The following is a 22,147-nucleotide window of genomic DNA, read 5'->3' on the forward strand; positions in this document are numbered from 1 at the left end:
GTAAGGCCGGCCAGTTCGTGTTGAGCGCGCGGTTTGTCATGCCAGCAGTGGTCCTACCGACTCGCCACTGTATAGCGACGACGAGTTCTGGTGCGACGACAGCGACTTCGAGTACTGCTGCAGCTGCTACTGCTACGACGCTCTTCTGGTTGCCTGTGGTGGATAGCCCGACCGCGCGTTGCTGTTACTGCGGTGGTAGTCGTCTGCAGTTCGTCGGTGGTACCCCGAGGAGTAATTGTTACGACTTGTCGTGCTCGCCCCTGACTCCGTCGCCAACATCGCGTAGGGTCTGCCGGTGTGACGGTACCGCCTCCGTAGTGTTGTTGGTGCCGTATGTGCTCGGCCCGCCGTGCTTCCGACCGATCGTGTTGCCGCCCGCGTTTATCGCAGCCGCCAATCACCTCAGACATCACCGCCGGATACAACTGTACAACACGACCGTCACCAGTATGGAGACTAGGTAAATACGACTGAGACACCTCTACTTCTTTGTACTTTAGCGGGTGTCCACTTCGCATAACAATCTCGGGGCTTTAGAAACACTTGAATTGGCTCAGGTCTGTGTTATCACGCGACCGCCGATAACGGACGGCCGCCGCCGTGCTGCTTTAGTCGTTTTGCCCCCGCGTCAGGCGGCGCGCCCTTCGGCGGAAGCACCGGGGCCGTATACCCCTACCAGGTGGCGTTTGTCGGGAACTTGACGCGCTCGCACGACGGCCACGGCGCGAGATTGCGGACGCCATCGTTTGTTGAACCGGTCTTGAAAAAACCGCTTCGGTTGCCCTTGAACCCATATCCCCGGCGGTGCGCTTCACACAAACGCAGCCGTTCTCTTTTTATTACTTTTCCGTCTGACCGCCGGGGACTCCGGGGAGGGGACACAGCCGTAGCGTTACACAACAGCTGCGCTCGCCATCCGCGTGTTTTTCGAAGCGCGCACACACAAAGGACGACAAAATTTTGTGTTTGCCAGTGAAAGTTTTTTTCGCTTCCGCCCGACCACGGTGGCCGGTTAATGTAATTATTATCTTTGGGCGCCCGGTGGTGGTCAGCACGAGCCGCAGGGACGTTGACCTCCTCCACCACCGGCACTGCTGCGTGTAATTATTATGCGGCGTACGCAAAACGACGACCGTCTCCCCTTTTTATTGTAACGGTTGGGTTGCGCAACGTCCTCTGCAGGCGAAAGGGGTGTGTGTATGTGTGCACTAGAAACGTATCACGCGCGTGTGTGTGTATGAACGCATTAAAAAACAAAAAAAGCTCCCCTCGGTTTGTGTGTGCATTGTGTTCAACGTGATGAATGGTTTAACGTTTATACGAGAAATGCACTCAGCACACGCCGCCGTCAATATCGGTATGAGGGACCATTATAACTGCACTGTAGAGTTGAAGCTGTGGTGTTTTGTTGTATGCTTTAGACGGTCCAGACTAAATGTTGTGCCGTGCCGTATTTTTTATTTGTATTTTTTCATATGACATTATACTTAAGTCGTGCCACAAATAGGCTATCCTCGCGTCCACACCGTTGAAAACCACGTATAGGTATTGGCCGTATCAAATTTAAATGGGTTGGCCCGTTCACGCCGGCATGTTGGTCGTCAAGGTGTCGTGTTTTCATGGGAAAGGCAAGATAAATAGAACAGAAATTGCGGTGTACAAAGTGAGGCGACGAGACGGGCTGGGCCACTGTCCAAAAAGGACGGTTTGGGATCTGAAATGACCTTATCGATACTAGAGTGTCGACAAAGGACAATGATATGGACGATATGGAGTTACCAGTCAACAAAGGTCTGACCCGATTCGTGACTATTTTGTCGTTGTACGACTTATACGGACTTCGAATGACAATCCAAATGTTTCTCCATTATTTTCATCTCAGTCCCCTTTTTATCAATTATCTTAGCAGTTATCTCACCAATTCTAAAGTTCTCCTATTTGCTGACGATATTAAAATTTACACGAAAGTCAGTTCCGCTGCGGACTGCGATGACTTGCAATCTGATATTGAATCATATTTGCACTTGGATCCATCGTGTGTTGGGCTGACTCGATAAATGGCATACTATGTCCTTTCGCAGAAGTCGCTCACCTCTTTACCATTCTTATTTCCTTAATGACTTACTGACTCATTGAACACATTTTCTCAGTTAGACCTAGGATTTTACCTCACTCCATCTTTCTTTTGTTCACCACATAAACATCACTATAGGTAAGAGCACTTGAATTCTTGGGCTTTATAAAGCGAAATACCGGTCTCATCCAGCACATGTATCCGTTCGCTTTATTTCTCTTTAATCCATTCCATTCTGGAATACGGTGTGGTGGTTTGGCACCCGTATTTGGCTTGTAGCCAACTCCGTATTGAACGAGTCCAAAATCGGTTTCTATCTTATGTTGTTTTTATTCTTAAGATTACACGCCCTCTTCATTATTACTTCATCATTCGCTTCTCTTTAGACATTCCTACTTTTGACTCACACCGTACTGATGCTGACGCTTCTTTTATTTATTTCCTCCTTAATGGCTCCATAAATGCTCCTGGCTTGCTCTCTCAGTCTTAATCCGTGTCCCAGGCTACCCCACGAGAAACCACTCCCTATTTTATGTACCACCTTATCATACCTCCTATGGTCACAGCCATCCCCTCCACAGAATGCTCTGTTTACTCAATAAATCCTATATACGAGCCATTATGCTCTTAGCTAACGCATTTTTTATTTTTTTTTTAATATCTTTTACTAATTTTGTTTTTTTTTTGTCTTGCTCTCTGTGTTATCATTTGTCTATGACAATGTTATTTCTTTTGAAATTGCCGTTTGGCGTTTAATAAAACTTAAATTAGTATAATAAGATCTGCCATCATTTGATAATCTGCGCGGCTTCAAATCTATCTCCTATAAATTTATTTAGGCATTTACAATTCCGAAAACGCTTGGGGCGGGCTGGTAAATCTCGTCTTCATTATACTCTTTGCCAATTATTATTATAATATGACTTGAAAACGCGAATCCCAAGGGAAAGAAAGAGAGCGAAATGTCGTTAACGACCCATCCACGGAGCCGGGGGAAGGAGCATAGGGATACGATAGCGGTTGTTGAGTGCATTGGGTTTTTGTACTGGAGCTCAGCCGCGCACCCCATGTCGGAGATCCATTCGACGGCGGCTTGTGGTGGACCCTTCGCGTAAAGTAATGTCGTCGTCTTCCCATCGTTTTTGTGTGCGTAGGTCTACTAAAGGTTCCCAAAATGCGAGGCAATTCGGATTTTTTTTTTTTTTGAGAATCATTACGCCGCAGAGCGATTGCTCAGTCTTGACACGCACGCGGCGACGTTGGTGAGGGCCTCCGGCCACGTTGCCGCATCGTGCGTCGGCCATCTGTGCAGCCGTCCTTTGTTTATTATCTCCAGGCGCGCGCACACCATATAATATAATGTTATAATATACTCAGTCTGGCTGTCGTTTACAACAGCACAGCAGCAGCAACTCGCAACGCACTATACGGGCCTAAAAATCTTTGGCCGTGTCCTTGTCCGCTGTCATTCACCATACACAAAGTAGAGACTACAGGAACTGGGCTTCGTCGGTTATAAAAAAAAAAATGTAGATGTGTTCCCAAAACTTCACGTGTCTCCTTTGTTTGCGTGTATCGTCCCGGTGGCGAACTCGTCATCAGGGTAAATTGGCGAAAACTCCAGGCCCGAAAATCCATCCAATAATATCAAACATTCAATTGAGTTATACTTGTGTTGGCTTTGCATTAGTGACATGTGCGTTGCATGGAGTTATTGAACAGCCGACGCCGACCTAGAAAATATAAAATTCAAACCCAGTGTACTGCTGAATTATTAAAGTATAAACAGAAATAAGCATTAATACCAAGATAAGTCTATATATTATCATAATGCACTTAAATATTTATATTTTTCAGTACATAATGATGACATAAATTACATTTTACAATGACAGTATGTATTAAATATCTAGACAATCGATGAATCTTATAGTTATATAACTATATAAGTTATAGTTATATTGAGTGTTATTTGATCGTTGCGTACATATATATTTGTATGGGAGCATTATAAGCCGCTCGATTAGGAAAAAACGTCGATATCTGTATTGACCCGACTCGATTCTTTTTAATAACATTCAACTGCCGTCGTCGACCGTAAAACTTATTTTATCGCACATCGGTTATCACTTATCACTGTGTAATATAATCGATCCGTCTGTATACATCTGTCCGTACCTATATATTTTTCGTCCACCTACACCGCCTTCTCCCAAATGCACATGCATGCGAGCCGTCTCTTCAACATTTTACCTTTTGTGTGTGTCCGATACACACCTGGGCACCCGACGGCCAAGGAGGGACAGGTATATGATGATCGCCAGGTGGTTTCTGTATAACACATAGAATTTTATATATATTTTTTTTGCCCCCCGAGCAATAGCAGCGGCCTATACACAGACTTCTTGAACACAGACACCCACTATAGTAGAATAACAAAAGTTTGTGTAAACGCCTGACTCTAAACGGAGAGATCAATATGTGTACCTGTTATCCCGTCGTATAAGGTTTGCGTTTTTGTCCCTTTGAAAAAAAAAACAACGTTACCTCTCGATCAGATTTGTTCCCAAAAAAATTGTATGTCAGACACGAACGTGTCGTGGCTACACTAGTTCGGCCGCCTTGGCCTAATTTTCTGTCTATTTTTTTTTCTTCTCGCGCCATTAGAAATTGGCTGGCGGTTTCGAGTGAAAAGTGAAATCATTCGGCGGCGTTTTTCGGTCGAGTTGACACACGAAAGAAAAAACCGTTCAACCCTTCCCCTCTTTCTGGCCGGTACCGCCGATATTATTCATTTGTCGTTACATCGATATTATTGTTTTATGACGATTGTCGAGTAAAATCGGTTCCGTTTGTTGTTGGTGCGCGTTTTTGTTTTATCCCCACCCGACCGCCCTGGTGTATTATAACCGACGCGTGTATCATGACGTTTTCAGACAAGGCCGCCCAGGTTCTTACTCGCGTATCCAATAATTATAATTCTTAACCATGTACCGTGCGTGTGTGTATATTTCTGTAAAATGTTATGACAACGAAGAAGTCATTATGCGGGTCAAGGTACCTACTTCACGAAATATATATACTTTGTCGACTGCAACATTGCCCTTAAAAAAATAATAATACTTAAGAGTATCGTGGCACCACCATTGTTGTAGCTGTATTCGGAAAACAAAATTAATACAAAACTGAACGGAAATTCATTGTTAAACGGTATAGGCAAAAGCTATTGTCCGACGTACGTCCCCGAACTAGTTTGCCAATAATCGTATGCGCCATAAGTGTTTTAGTTAGTATTTTGCCTATTAATAGTCGGACCACAAAAAGACTTGTTCGGTCTGTCGGCCGTTAGGGTATGTATTTGTCGTCCGCGCGCTTAGCAGTCAAATTATCTGTATGAGTAACCGATCTAAATTAATTTGTTTTGTACTTGGCCCGTTACACGTTTGACATTAGTTTATACGAAATTATTGTACGTACGAGGTTAACGTAGTCGTCAACGCGTACGGATTACGTTTAAACACAAACATAACGATGTATGGGATTTTTTTCCTTTGAAGTATGCAAAATAGCACAGCTGTGCGGAACAAGCAGCTGGTCGCCTCGACTCGTACGCCCTGGGAATGTGTGTTCAGTTTTCATAAACTTCCCCCCGCCCGTTCCGTCATCACCTTGCCGGTCTAGGCGGCCTTTAATCGAGCACAATCGGTCCACTTGATGTTTTTTTTCTTCTATTTTCTATGGCCGACATTCGGACTCTCCAATCGGTCAGCAGCAGCTGATGATGGCCGCCCTATTACGCAAAATCGTTTTCAATTATAATTATTGACCTCTCGCCGGTATTTATAACGATCAGCTGTTGTTCGCTGACGTCGTCGTCGCCGTGGATATCGGATGATTCACACCTTAAGAAGGGCGACAGAAAATAATTGTCTATATAGGGGGGCCCCCAGGTAAACCCCAGCGATACCGTTTACAACGGGATCCCTCATGCGGGACAAATTCCCGACAGTGGTGCCCAAACGGTAAACGGCGATGCGTACAGCGACGGCTGAGAACCCGCAGTGTTTTCGAACCCTTCGATCCGGTTAAAGAAAGGCGGTGCGATGACACCATTAGGACGACATTATCATATCCCTTCGACGGTTACGGACCCCGAACGTGAAAGGGTTCCCCGTGTCGGAATACCGGTTGTCTGATGGAGAAAGAAAGAGAGAGAGGGAGGACAACAATAAAAGAAGAGGATTTCTGTTTGGCTTTGGTTCCCACCGTCTGTGTCAAGGGCGGTTAGTCGTCTGCCGTCGTCTCTTCCTTAGCCGTCTAGCTCTCTCAGTACAACAGTGGTGCGTTTTCGACTCGGTGTAACGTTTATTTAATAATCTTTCGTCGTGTGGTGCTACATACTACGTTGTTCGGCGAACACTGTTGCCGTCGGTGTTCATTTTTATTATTTCCTACGAGTTGAATTTGGTTGTTTATCATGGAACGCGATTACCATTCCGTTCAAACCGAAATGTCCACTTTGTTACCACCGTGAGTATTATTATTATTTGAGTCTAAGCTCGAAGTCCGTCAATGGGCATCACCTACTCTATAACGTTTACGATTTCGCCAGTTGGTAGTTTGGCGAAGCCGCGCGCTAATGACCTGGCGAAACCAGCTCGTGAGGTGTCGTTCAGGGTAATTGTACCTTCGGCTATTAGGTGTTAATTATTTTGCTTTCAGTTCGCCTTTCGACATCTCGTGTACAAGATAATAGTATCTTAACCAGACATTCGGTAATTGAGGAAAACTGGTAACTGTCATTTTGTGTGTGGCCTAGTTAGGAAATGCGCGTGACATTCGGTGGCGCCTAGTCGCAACTGAGTCAAGGGTATGTGCCAACCATAAGTATATACTATATTGTACTGAGCAGTTTAGTGTCTCGGTGTATACAGCCGGTAGTTGCGGCGCGATTTTGGTTTTGCGCAACCGGTTGCGACATTGCCGGGAAAGCCACGGCGGTGGACGGGAAAACGCGGTCGCATGTGACGGCAAAAAGGAAGTGACCTTGATCACGGGTGGCCTTGCCCGGCGACAGTGGTCTACGCCAAGTAGTTATAAAACTAGTAGCCCCCCTCTCGAATCGCCAACCGTGTCACCCCCTTAAGCGCCTTCTAATAACCGCCCGCAACCCCGGCAGCGTTTGCAAATTGGAAATGTGCTTAATCACATTTCTCAAAATTGGAAAAGTCGTGCTCCGCTTTGAGTTTCGTGATTTTGGAGCAAGTCCGATTGAAACACAAAGACATAATCCTGCCTCAAAGTAGTATCGAGTCCTCGGAGAGGTCATGGTGTCTATCTCTGGGTCATGGTGTCTGACAGCTCGTGTTATGTCCAATATTTTTTAATCTGTTTCTTCAACGTCCATAGTTGAGAGTGTCTTCCAAGTGGAACTCTACAACGAGATTCGGCTTTGAAGGGAGGGTAACGCGACACCGTTTCGATGGATATATATATATTTTTTTTACTCGATCGCCGTCCGCATTGTAACAAAACACCGTTATGCTTAGGAATTAACGTCAATTGAGTGGGGGGGGGGATAGTCTCAGGTATTGTATTGGTAGCAAGAAATCGCCTACGTTTCATATTTTAAGCGACTCCGGCGTCTGCGTGCGTGTATTGTTCACTTTAGGAGAAAACCATTTTTCGCGTCATATTCTCATAATGTTATGTATAATACATAATAATAACTAACTAGTCTATACGACGGCGGCGGCGGTGGTTATCGCCGGTGGGCCCGACGAAACGTTATCATCTTCCGCGAAGTTATCGTCTCTTTTGCTCACACACCAACGGTGCTTATCAGCTACACAAAAAACTGTACAGCTAAGCGTGTGATAATATATACGCAACACATATATGCAAATAAAATATTATAATAATATGTATTATATAACGCTTAGTTGTGTGTATGTACGACTAGAAACGGCGAACATTGGGCTCAGTCATTTGTATTGTTAAATAAAGACGGCCAGCGGCGCGATGGGAGGGGGGGAGTGACTATAGCCCCATTTAGCCTCTCTTTCACCACCGGCGACCGGCGCGTTTTTATTTCTCAGTCCGCCAAGGCCCCGGACACCGGCCCTCGAATAAGGAGGGGGACCAACGCGCACACCGGTTAGGTTATTGTGTGTTGTGTATGTGCTGTATATTCTCTCACCACCGCAGCTCAGCACCATTCTCGTCCGCCAAGGCCAGACTACGACGATCTGAAGGCTGGTGGTTCGGGTGACGTCACACCTGGTTTCTTTGTTGTCTCGTGTTCCGCTATATTGTGTGTAGTATACAGAAAGACCGAGGATATATATAATGCGTTTACGGGGACGGGAAAAAATGCTAGTAGTACCCGAGGAATTCACCCGAAAACACAACGTGCACGTTTCCGCCCCACGACGTTGTTAACCTCGAGCTCTCGTTGTCCCAGGTAGAACCGTCTGTGAACAACCCCGCACGGTAAAACTATCATAAATAAAGAGTTGTGCGGCTCGCCCGATTTCTGGAAATCACGTTTTAAACATAGGAATACACCATACGCTCTATCCTCGGCGCTGACCCTGTCGTCGCGTGCATGTTGCCTATACACGAAAGTGCTACACACACGAGTCTGACAAACGTCGAATCTTTCTCGTCAGACTCAGTCAAACGCGAAAAAAAAAGAGAGAAAGGATGAATTAATACCGTGAAACGCGTTTTACATAATGCATGACTATCCGTCTTGAACCGTCTCTGTGTATACATAAATATCATTATGTTATTATTCCTCTTCCGCGTGGTCACCGAACCGTTTGAACTCCCACTCTTTGTATGACTAAGGTATAACTGCCGGCAACGTCACAGTACAAAGCTTTTTGTGCCGCGTTCATACTGGTAATAGTGTTTATTTTTTTTTTTCGAAAAAAACAATTGAAATCGGTTCTGCCGGTTCGGCATAACGCCTTTAAACTTATACTTCCCCGTAGAGATTTTCGGCGGATAAGCTTTTGTAAAAACCTATTTCATAAACAAAACAGAATATTATTGTATACAATACATCAACGTGTTGTAATACAACGTCGGTATATAATTAACGAATTACGTTGCGAAACCGTTCACCTTGGCACTGACAGTGGAACTTATCGTTTCCATCGCCAACGTTGTTGTGTCCTTAGTAGCAGGTAACGACTCCGTGAGCTAATGTATCTCTTCCTTGATGACATAACGACGAGAAAACTTATTGCTCTCTCGAGTAGGTTTAGATACACGCGCGTAAATAGCAATTGCAACCAACTTGGCTTGAGTTTTAGTAATGACCGATGGGTTTTTTATTATTACTATTACTGTGTTGCCCATATTGGAGCCGGCCTTGTGCTGCCGTGCTCGCTTAAGAACCAGGAAGTCCTTCGGTCGTCTTCGTGGAAATTGTCCGGCTAACAATGAAATCTGCGTCGGTGGACCGATGCTGTGCGTGCGCGATCCTATACTTGACTATCCGAATGTTATAACACAAAATATATTATGTATAATAGGCCCCGGTTCTCTAGAACTAAATTAAAACAAAAAAATCATATTGTGTTGCTAAAAACGATATCAGACTAATGTTTTTGTTTTTTTTGTTTTGTTTCAGGTCAGTATGTTTGGGCTTAAACGAAGCCGCTTACGCTAACATTAAAGATTCTGTTAGAGAATTGTGGAATCTCATTGGGTGAGTGTGAGGTCTATTTGTTGTTGGAGCATGAGTCAAAATAATGAAAATATAATAATATATAATAGCAGAAGTGCTATACACAAACGATGGCCACGCAACGGCCTTGGCATTCGCGATCCGCCGGCCGTTGTCGTCGCCGCCTCGCCCGCGAAGGTCTAGTTCGATTTTCGGAACGAAAAATCCGATAGTTTCGTCACGCCGATAATAATAACAAATTATATTATATTACGAATATGAATATATTGTACGGCGTGTGTCCGCGACGACACCGGTCACTGTCGCGGCCTGAGTAGATTTCTGCCGCCGGAAAATGTTTATAAAACCCGTAAACAACAGACTTGTAGTGATAGTTGCCTGCAATTGTCTCTTCTGTATAGTCGACTATTTACAGAACCGTATTTGTTACTGCGAAGATGTGCTCTCGGGCCAGATGAGTTCCAGTATCGATAAAGCTTTTACCGCGGGGTGACGGCGCCCCATCCCCATAGCAACACCCACCCGTGAACCGGCGAACATTACTGTTACTCTCCCCGATTTGGGGCGTGGCGCCCACGGTCATAAAGTTTCACGGCCCCGGCAAGTTGTAAACCGAACGGTTACGGATTTATGTTCCAACTCGAGTTTGCAAGAATACGACGCGAGTCCGAAAAGGCCCTCCTAATGTAGACACTTAGACTTGTCGGTTTGACGGAAAACGAACTCGTCAAAGGCTTTTAGTCGGACTCGGCCGAATTCCGATTCTGTTAGTCTTGTACTTCAACAGAAGTGACTTGAGAATTGTGCATAAACGTTCATCGACCTTGGCGGTCGTAAGTGTTGTCGTCATTGTCGGATGCTTATCTCGACAGCAAAAATAAATAACGACGCGATAAAACTATTTGTACTTAAATAATAATATTATAGTATATTATGTATACCACAAAATTAAAGCAATAGTGTTTGACAATAACCCGGGTCTATTAAAAAAAAAAACATTTTGATTCTATGGTTTGCATAAACCCCCAATAAAATCCATATTTTTATTAAATTGGTCATTTGCTGGGCTCCAACGAAGAAATAAACCGGCTATTTTTTTTGCCTACTGTATTTGTGATTGCCAAATTAAAAACTACTTTATAGTAAACATCCTTGTCAGTGCTGCATCGTAGATCAAAGCAAATTCTGAAATAAATTCATCAATATATCAAGTTTTTAGTACCCAATATTAATTTTCATCGGACAATGCCCTCGATATATTATTATGGCGTGTACGAGTGGCCCTCTGTGTTACGGTTAACGTTCACCAGTGCGTGTCGCTTAGGCTCTATAGTGCGCACCTGTTATTTTTCAAATTTCGTTTTTTTCTCAGGACGGTTTTTTTTTTTCGAAGGGGAAAAACGGCGGTCGGTCGCGTAATATATCTTTTACGATAATCGCGTACGCATAACGACCGGCATTGGTTCCCAAACGCGCGGTGCCGCACACGCCCAAAAGCTGTCAAAGTTATCCATATATGGGCACCCGGCGGTGTAAAGTGAAGGGGTTTTTTTGAAATCGCGTCCGCGAGTCCTTGGCGTCTCGTACCGATATACATGGTTGTCTCGGCTAGGAAAAAAAATCATCTAAGCGTTTGGGAAAAGATGCCGCCGCCTACTCTTCGGTTGACTTTCTCCGGCGCGTCCGTCCTTTTGTGTGCGTTTAGTATCCCGCGTGTCGTCCAAATAATAATAATAATATTATTACACGAGCACAAAAGCGGCGGCGGCGTCCCACGTCCTCGTTGTCCACGACTCGAACCTCTCACCACCGCCGCCACCCGTCGAGCAGCGTAACACGATTCGACTTTCACTCAAAAAAAAAAAGAGTTACGTTTCATGGTCGACCGTTTTTCAGAGCGGAACCCGTGACCCCGTTGGGTAATTTCGTGAAAATCCTCCGTCCCCGACTTTAGGTTGCGTAAGGCTATAGGGGGGGTCGTAAAATGAAAATGAGAAAAAATGTCGTTTCGACGTACGATCGATGGATGGTTTTTCCGTGGTCGTCTCTCGTTGTCGAGTTGTCCATTGCCGCAGTACTATCACCCCATTGCGCATGACCTTTGGCGGGATGAGGAAGTAGTGTTATAGTTGGCGCGTGCACTAGGCGCACAATTTTATGTCGTAACGCCTAAAACATAATTATAACAATATAAACGGCATTAACGGCACGCTTCTGAGAACGGTCGACGCATGTTTATCTCATTTGAATAAAATTCTGTAATTATTCTACTCGTACATAAGCTCGAGGCAATTACAAATATTATTTTTTTCTGTTTCTCGGGCTCGCGTGTCCGGCCATACGGTGTGTGTATTCTCTCCCTCTGCTCTTCAATTTGTATACTGTACGTACGAATGTGCGTATGTTTTCGACCGGACATTCGCAGTGGCGATAGACACGGACCAAACGGCGCGTATTCGTTTATTATCATCATTATTATTATTATTATTATTATTATTATCTATGAAACGTCGTTTCACCCATATGGTCGTTTCGGGGTTCGAGCCCCGGATGCGGCTACGGGTGTACACGACCGAAACTGGTATATAATACAAATACAATATGTACGGTTCTACCGGTGTCGGTCGGCCGATCTACGAGAAACTGTTGTGAGGGAATCACATGTGTGCAGCAGCACTTCTCGGGTTTCTATCCGTTCTCCGTGTATATTACAGTGTAGCCGATATAGTACGGTTTCTCTTTGTATGTAGTCTCGTTTCTCGTGGTGCCCCTCTCGCCGTGGTCCGAGTACAGTTTCTTGTTGCGCAAAAAAATTCCTCGGCAGTCGCTCGTGTTTTCGGCGGGCCCCATCTAGGACACACAGGCCAGGGAGAAAGTAAAAGTGTGTGGCCTGTATAGGTAATAATAATAATATTATCATTTTCTGTAAGCGCCAACCGGAGCATCCCGTCGCTGCCGTCGTCGGTAATGAACCAGTTACCGGTGTAATAACGTCGGCGGCAGCGGGAGAAAGCGGCTTGAATAGTATAATACATTACGTGAACGTACGTAACGCCAATGCCGCCACCGCCGCCGCACGCTGGTTATGATATCGATGGAAAGACGGGCAGGGCGGCCCCGCCGTTCACTTTTGCAATGACACGATTTTAGCCGGCCTGTAGGTTATTGGATTTCCAACGGCATTTTCTGGCCGCCATGGCCCGTGGTCGTAAAGCGATTTCTTCTGTACCGGCGCAGCTGACCGTAACGATTTTCTCCTCCGGGGGGAAACTGGGGCCGTCCGACGAATACGGTTCCGACCGGTGACCGTTAGGATATTTTAATAATAAAAAAATAAGTGAAAAAACCCACATGTAATATTAGGTATTGTAGTCTGAAGCAGTAAATCGGTCCTTGTGTGTAAAAAAAATAAAAGTTGCTGCTCACTACCCGCGGCTTGTTCCCTCGATGAGTCATGATTTCCAAAGGGCCCGTTCGCGAATCGATACTCGGCCCCTTTTGTGTTTTTGGAGGGACTCTGGGCTTTTTCGGGATTAAATTTGCAAATGCAGTCGGGATATCCTGCCGTGGCCCACGCACTTCCACCGCACCCTGGATCGTGTGCACACACATGGGAAAGTTCTACCAGCCCCTCCGACATACCGTCGACACCCTCTTCGGTCTTGTACGTGCTCGCTGATTTTAATTATAAAATAAGGCTCTCGACGAAGTCTTACATGAGTCCGGTTGACATTATACGGCGGCGGTGGCAGCAAGGTCTGAAGCAAATTGTCCGTTGACTTCTCCCTCGGTCATAATTGTGTTTTAGCCAATGAAAACTCAAATAACATTTTCAACGCTCAGGAAAAATATATGTATTCAGCCCGATCGACTGTCTGTGGTTTAGGCGCAATAATTAATATTCGTATTAATAAATTAATACATCGAAATTATCATGCATAATATAATGATAATTATATTTATAATATGAAAACAATTTTTTTTCGATTCAGAATATTACACTTTTTGTACACACATCGATGACACGTAACCGCAGTCGCCGATGTAAGTTAAAACGTATTTTCTTCATTATTGTGCGTACAGTACCACCAAGCCTTAGTGGCTTGTATGACATTCAAAAATCGAGCGTTTTACTCGGCAGTTTGGCTATCCTTGAGTCCCATCCGCAGTTGCTTTGTACACGCGATAGCGCGCCGCTGTCACTTTCACTTGTTTTCACAACAGCACGGCCGTTTGTAGCTTACTACAACAATAAACGGCGCCGTAAGCTAATATAATAATAATTATTATTATTATTTTGAATTGAAAAAAAACACGTACGCATAATATATGTGACGCCGGTGTAGTCGGTAAAAAAAATGTTTATTTTCAAACCCAGAAAACCAATTTTATTGTATAAATAATGACCGTCGCCAGTACCTACACGGGCATAATAGTGGCCAAGAGCCGCGTTGGCCAATATCGAAACGGGCTCGGCGGCCACCCACGATCAGCCTCTACACAAACTACAAGACTAATAGTACCGAAGTAAAAAAAAAACTGTCCGGCTGGATAACGGACGGAAACCTCTTAAATTGTAACTGAATGTGAAAAAGAACGTCTTTTACGTTTAATTTTATTAATAAATATTAGAATGTTTTTCGGAATCAAAAACTATACACAAGTTTAATAAGTGTTCCGTCGCGCATCGTCGTCTCGCAATAGCCCCGAGGTCAACACGTGACGGGCATGTCGACCCTTTAAGTATGATTATATTTAAACATATATATTGTATACATATACCTATGCCATCTGTGCAAGTGTTGCAGTTGTTGGTCAATTCGGTTATTTTACTTCGTCCTCTGTAGGACTTCAAGGATGTGCCCTCGACTGCGCCTGTTTAATAATATTCACATTGGCTGAAACAATGTACCGATTACGAGCGCGCCAACACAGCGAATTAAAGTGATTTCAATGTTATGCCCGAGCCTGAAATCAGGTCACAGGACCGTCGCTATTATTACATGACCAGTGAAAACTGTTTTTCGATTTGCACCAGGTTGTGATTATTATTACGAATAAAAATAAATTTTTTGGGAACCTGCGGTCTATGTTTCAGGAGAACGGATTGCAATAATATTATAAAGGAAATTGTGGGGGGTTTCTATATTATTCTTGAGCTTCTAAACGCGTTCAAAAATCCGTCGACCTTGCGTAAGTTCGCGTACGAAAACGTCCATTTCTGCAGCGTATCCGATCTTAATAATATCTCAAACCTTGACTTTGAGACTATGTCGACACATATTTTATCAGCGCAGTATTCGCCGAATACGAGTTTAGCCCGAACACTATAAGACCGTCCGAACCAGTTTATCGCTCCAACCGTGAGGTTGCGTAACGGCCAAACTGAAGTTTCTTTTCTCCATTGTCGGCGTCTCGTTTTCTCCAGACGAAAAAAAATTGTAATAACCACTCTGCAAGACTCATTTAACAGGCCGGTCAATTCGAAATCGTTTTACTATTATTTTTTTCTTAATGTTTAATCGATTGGCTACACCGGCAGTGTAATATAGACTTAGATAGCTCGGTGGTTTCGTTGTAATATTTTCATTTAAGTAGGTATACCGACGGGGCTTAACGCGTCGTCGTCTAGACGCTAATGCAGATGTTTCGGTCCACGGCCCAAACACGGTATTAGTTTGTAATTCGCTTTTGCTTCCTGCCCGTTCTGATGTTTTCTGTTTTCGACTCGACCCGGTTTACATAATATATAATAGTAAATATCGGTTTTTTCCATAGAGTACTTCATTTAATCGCGGCGCGAAGGAAACAAAAGATAAGAGAAATTTGGACAAAAATTCTTTGTTCTTTTTCCGGTTAAATTTTTTATTCGATTTCAGAGCAGCTGGCGGAAAACGATTTGTCGCTTTTTGTGATAAGTGATGAATCGCGTTTAAAATTCGCATTATTATTATTTGGTCATACATTTTTTTTTTTCATTTATTATTGAATAAATTGTTTTATTTTTATTGATAACAGTGCATGAACGTGATAAGACTCAGATTCTTTTCACTCGTTCCTTATATACAGAGGTCCAACTAAACCGTAACGTCGAGTTAAAAATTAATTCGTGGGACATTCTTGCGATAGCCGATAGGCCTTTTATTTTAACTCCTTTAATTTTTGTCCGCGACTAAAAATATTCCGACGATTACGTAGCCAACGTCGTGTACTACCTTATAGTAATAAAATAAATATAAATCGTCGTTGCCAAAAGTTGCAAAATTACATTTGCCTTATAGAATTACAGAAAATAATAACAGCTTTTTGTCGAATTTGATGGAAATTAACGACTGAACCTTATCTACAGCTGTTGTTGTATATGTGTAAACATCTTTTTTTTTTTGTAATCTCGATTTCTTTCACTAGAGTAGTTGTACCAAAATAGTCGTCGACTTGAGCTGTGTCAATTCTTGAACGGTTAAAAACGTTTAGTCACAGTCTTTATCATTCCTATGGTATATTGTATATTATCGTCGATATTATTATTGTGGTCGTAAAATAGTCGTTAGTTATTACCTTAAAACAATTATTTTTATTGAGAAACGCCAAAGGACTTAAGAAACGCGAGATAAATAATATTACGACAACGCTATTAATATCTATACGTATTAAATTTTACAACTTTTAAAACAATACCTATCGTTATACAATGTTGGTATTATTTCACAGCACGAAATCCGCATTTGTTTACAATTGTTATTTATCATTCAACAGTTCTTTGTCAGGATCTTGTGCTTTTCAGACAAAGCGTCGGTTCTTATTTGTATTATTCAAACACAACACTTTTCCGGTGTTTTATTTTGATAGCAACGCGAAACTCCTTGTAATGCGACACGACACGTGAATATGATGATTATAGTATTATAATTATCTCGAGTTTGTTATAAAAAAAAAATGATCATTACGATTGGTGGCAGTTACACGTGCGCTATTCGACTGACTATATCAGTTATATTTTTAGCTTGTAAGTCTAATACTCGACGGGTTTTTGAGTGTTTTTCGGTATTTTTTGTGACATCTCTTTTGGAAGAAATAAAGTATTTTTTTATATTTGTGTACCTATGTTTAGTTTTTTGATACGGTTTACTAACATATTATTACTTTTTGTGTGTTACAGACTGAAGGGCACCGGTGGCAGTGCTCTGGGTGGTGCTAGCAGTGCATTAGTAGGCACCAGCGGCAACTTAGGCGCGGCAGCGGCCGCTGCTGTACTTGGCGGCGGTAGCAGTCGTGTGACGTCGTCGGGCGTTGAGCTTAGAGAGCTCAGGCGCCACAACTACAAAGCGTCCGTGTCCGTGTTGTCGCATCTGAACAAAGGCAACGCTGCGTCGCCGTACGTTAGCATTGGAGGAGGACACCGACAACGGACCAGAGCCCACCGGGCCATGAACATGGGCCAGAAAATCTCTAGTGAGCCAAAAAAAAATATAAATATACAATACAATGCCGCCCCGCTACACCACAGACCGTAATAAAACTTGAGCTTGATGACTAATCCGCCGAGTATTTTCTGTGCCGGACATTGAAGTCGCCGGCGCGGCGTAACGATGTTCACAGTATACGAACACACTATAGAATGCATTCCCGTGTATTGCACTGATAGCATATTAATATGATTTCCCTGTTACTGTGACGTGGGGTAATCGACTTTTTGCCACGATAGCCTCAACGATAAGTATACACTATACCACGAACTGTAGCTATTATGTGGACGTTGTTCATTGATTTACGCATGAACGACACTGTAGTACATACTACACGTGCTACGTATAGGTACTACGATGGAAGAATAAATTTTGAATTTTAACCGAGAAAAATACGTAAACTAAAAATAGTCCATAATTAATTAAATGTGTTGTCTTATACCTAGTTAAATGTTTTTAATGGGAATACCACAGGTTTCGGTTTGAATTCTCTTTGGACTATAATTCAGTGTTGTGCTTTTGTGTATTGCAAACATCGTACTGCACTTACTCGGTGAAAGAGATAACGCCAATGAACTGTTTGGTTACCGTGCAAGAGTTGCTGGCTCAAACCTACCCCCTCGTGACCCTCCCTCCACGCACATCGTCTTGCTTGCCCCTCGCGCTTTACTTAACCTAGTCGAACCACGTTTGTGGATATCCGCGGTTGACGCAACTCGAAACGGCTGGCACACGCTTGTTTCGAAAGTTTGGAGTTTCCTCGTTCTTGGCTGATAACGCAATTGAACAGCACTCGTGTGTGTTGGCGGGCAACTGTCGGAAGGGGAGGTAGGAGGAGAAGGCGTATACAGCCGTCGGAGATGCAATGTAGTAACCGGGGCGCACGTGAAACACAACAATACACACCGAGCAGTACCAATTAACCGATACAAAATGCGTTGTTGCGCGACTAAAAATACAATAATATTATTGCGAGTCCGTTTTATCGCTCGCCATTTTTCCAACTGAAAAACACGTTTCCTTATCTGACCACCGTTGACGGCCACCAACAGTTGTTTGCCGAACACAGCGCGTTCGACGTCTGAGTCGTTAAAATATAATAATAATATAATCGAGTCCACGATAAAACACTTCAACAAATAGGATTCATACCACACAGGCGCGTCGTTTTCGCTGAACAAATCCCGTTGTTTCTATTTTCTGTTTCTTAATTCTCCGTCCGAGGCGGTCAAAAGTAACAGGCGGTGGAGCGGCGATCGTCAAATAAAATAAAATATTGGTTTTGCGTTTTTCGTCCGATGACTAACAGGATTTTCCCCGGTGGTAACGAGCGGTGTGAGGCGAATCAGGCCGCCACCGCCACCGCTACCGCCACCGTCACCGTCGGCAAAAGCATGAGTAAGTATAGGTACTTAATACAATGTATAATATAACGTCGAAAGGTTTAGACGAAAGTAACGCCGCCACGAGAATGTTTTTTGAGTTATTGTCGCCGCCACGCGAATCTTATTTTTGGAAACCGTTGGCAGTGTGTATTTTGCGGTGGAGAATTACTGTCCTGCTAGCAAAGGTGTAGGCCGTGTATGCCATTTTAAATAGTTTCTAAAACATCGTTCTAATTTTGTTCGTAATGGTTTCGATATTTGCCATTTACTGCTTTCTTTGCTAGCAGGGTAGAATAGGTAATAGGCAACCCCCTATAGTGTGTGAACCCGGTTTAGGTTTTTCGGCTACGTGTTTTTTTCCCATGACAGGCGACTATCTGCCGCCACCTGATAGATAAATCTAACCTAATTGATTGTGGACAGTAGGCCGTATATTATATTGAGTTTTATATTATATATTATTAACGATTCCTTTTTGTGTTTTCCTTTTCTCAGGTGGAGTTAAAACTGTTAGCCGCGAAAGTGCGCAACCATACAAGCCTGTAGTACCCAGAGAACTGGCCCAAGACTTTGCTCGTCCAGCCAGACTAGACATATTATTAGATATGCCGCCGGTATCCAAAGAAATACAAGTCAAACACGCCTGGAACGCGGAAGATAGGTCTTTAAATATATTTGTTAAGGTAAAATTTTCATTTTATAATATATTGTTTTTTAACTTCCACTTAGATGATTGTGATTAATAATTGATTGGTTTTTATAGGAAGAAGATAAACTAACATTCCATAGGCACCCGGTAGCGCAAAGCACCGACTGCATTAGAGGCAAGACTGGCTTAACCAAAGGTCTGCACGTTTGGGAAGTCAACTGGTCGACCAGGCAGCGTGGAACGCACGCAGTGGTCGGTGTTGCGACTCAAGATGCGCCTCTTCATTCTGTCGGTTACCAAAGCTTAGTGGGAAGCAACGACCAGTCATGGGGCTGGGATTTAGGGCGTAACAAATTATACCACGATTCAAAGAGCTACGATGGCATTACGTATCCGGCTCTGCTCAAGCCGGATGAGACGTTTATTGTGCCAGATAAATTTTTAGGTAAATATATGTAATTTGTAGATTAAATATACGAAGATAGCCCACAGGCATATGAAATACACCAACCTTTATGATAACAAAATAGGCGCATAGAATACATAGTTTTTGCCTGAAATTGTGTTTGTTAAAAAGTATAAGGCGTGGTCTATCTGTATGTTTACCTTTAACACATTACTTAATGAACTTGTGCTACAGTCACTAAATTATTGTGCAGTTATTAAAATTAATTTAAAATTTGCAGTTGTTTTGGACATGGACGAGGGTACATTGTCCTTTGTTGTTGACGGCCAGTATTTGGGCGTAGCCTTCAGAGGCCTCAAGGGGCGGAAATTATTTCCAATTGTTAGTGCTGTTTGGGGTCACTGTGAGATCACGATGAAATATATTGGCGGTCTTGATCGTAAGTCATTAACATTTGATAATCTGTATTTATACAATATACTTACAGGGTTTTATTTTATTTTACAGCCGAACCTTTACCACTAATGGACTTATGTAGACGAGTCATTAGGCAGCGCATAGGCAAACAATACCTAGAAGAAAGGGTCATGGACCTCAATCTGCCACAGTCGCTGAGCGTTTACTTATTGTATCGGGACAGGAGATAACGGGTCCTAAGACCAAACCGAATATTATGATCAACAGATCTCAAACGTCGATCCAATTCCTCCCTACTTATAATATTTGTCCTACCTTTACAACACCCCACAACCACCCGTAATTTCCTCTACCTCAGGCCAGTAACCGCGACGTCCGCCAAACTAGTCTCCCCCCCTACACCGATCCCTCGTTCAAATCCTTTCCAATGTCACTTCTGTGTAAATAATACTCGATGCATACACCTTTTCCCTCCCTTATAATCTACGCAACCACAAAATCTAAGTAACGACTGATGTATCAAGTGTCAAGATAGTTTTTTTTAATATATTAATTAATTTAAGGTTTAGGAAAATATTAAAGATAAAACTTTTGTATAAAGTCCAAAAGATGCCTATTTGGTATTATAAAAAAGAAATTAAGCGCGCAAAATAATTACCGCATATAATTTCCACCTTGTGAATTATAGTTTTTTATATATACAGGAAATTTATTTCTATTCTGGTTTATTTGTATTATATTATACGCGCGTGTTAAGGACAATGAAATTTTTTTACCAGTTTTTGACAAAATTGTATATAATTACAAGTTACATGTTTTTTTCTCATCATTGTTTTATATCACAAATAAATATGTTTTTGTAACAGAAAAATCCTTGGTATATTATATTCGAAATTTTTTTTTTTTTTGTAGAAAGAAATCGATATTAATTGTACACGTTTTGTATGCGAGTTAAAAAATAGTTTTTTCATTTATTATTAATATTATTATTATTATTATTATTATTATTATTATTATTATTACCTTTTTTTTAGTTGTTAAATAGAAAAATAATAAAAAATGTTATTGTTTCGTAAAATTTGCGCTCCCAAAATTGTTTACCAGAATGTTCAAACTTCTCTATTCTGTTTACAAAAAAATACTAATAATGACCTACAATATTATACATATATAAAGAAAAACTAAAACACATGTAGACTAATATTTAATTTATACATGGAACGTTTGTACATAAGTTAATTACGTTTTGTTTATTTTTATTTTTAGTATTTTATTTTTATTTAACGATTAATTTGTTGGTTAACAACAAAACTCGTTTTGTGATAGATACGACTTTAAATACATTTTATTTTTTAATTTCAGTTTCTTGAAACTAACAGATTGATGTGTAAATACAATTTCTTTTTGATTGAAATATTACAAGACGATATTTGAATATAAAACAATCTTTTCTATGGAAAAAAAGTTTGCATTATAATGTTGTTACCATATTTTAATTACATTCAGGTACTATGCAATGTTTTGTTTTTACAAGTAAAAACAATTTATTTGGGCACATGTTTTAGTTTAAATTTGTACGCGTTTGTTTAGCCAGTTGGCCGATTTTGAGTGTTGATATCTGTGTTTATTACAGTCTTTTTTTTTTTTTTATTAAAAGAACAAAACTAAAACAATTATTAGCCTTGAAATGTATATTTTGTAAAACATGATTTCGGAAAATGTGCAAAAGGTTTTTTTTTAATTATTATTATTATGATTATTATTATTATTATCAATTATATTATACTTGTCAAAAAAAGTGTTACTATCAAGTAAACTTATTAATCAAGATATTGTTGTTGCACTATTTTGTAGTCGGTCTAAATACCAGTTAAAATTGATAGTTTTTTACGGGGTTGAGAGGCAGGTAAGTGGCCAAATTACTACTGGGCCACTTGCTTTAGATTTTATGGCCAATTATTATATTATATTTGTGTCTTGTGCACTAGTTTTATTGATAAGAAATTTAATGGGTTGCCTTTTCATTTACTTACTGGGCTGAAGTCGGTTCA

At 42.0% G+C, this 22,147-nt stretch overlaps 1 protein-coding gene across 2 annotated transcripts; it reads left to right on the forward strand.

The window, feature by feature from the left end:
* LOC126836168 (protein gustavus) lies at positions 1–21,206 on the forward strand. 2 transcript variants are annotated; one of them, XM_050569341.1, is made up of 7 exons: positions 1–460; positions 9,717–9,794; positions 16,933–17,225; positions 19,120–19,307; positions 19,388–19,718; positions 19,960–20,118; positions 20,187–21,206. In XM_050569341.1, the coding sequence occupies exons 1-7, from the start codon at positions 39–41 to the stop codon at positions 20,324–20,326; spliced, it is 1,611 nt and encodes a 536-aa protein (XP_050425298.1). In that variant the 5' UTR covers positions 1–38; the 3' UTR covers positions 20,327–21,206. The 2 variants fall into 2 exon arrangements, with proteins under 2 accessions (XP_050425298.1, XP_050425299.1); XM_050569342.1 differs by lacking the exon at positions 9,717–9,794 and having other exon boundaries at positions 2–460; positions 20,187–21,203.
* Positions 21,207–22,147: the final 941 nt, after the last annotated feature.

Source organism: Adelges cooleyi, unplaced genomic scaffold (assembly GCF_023614345.1).
Source record: "Adelges cooleyi isolate 19-005CV unplaced genomic scaffold, UGA_ACOO_1.1 ACOO_flye_CR_arks_rails_tigmint_CR_PRNA_23, whole genome shotgun sequence".
NCBI lineage: Eukaryota > Metazoa > Arthropoda > Insecta > Hemiptera > Adelgidae > Adelges > Adelges cooleyi.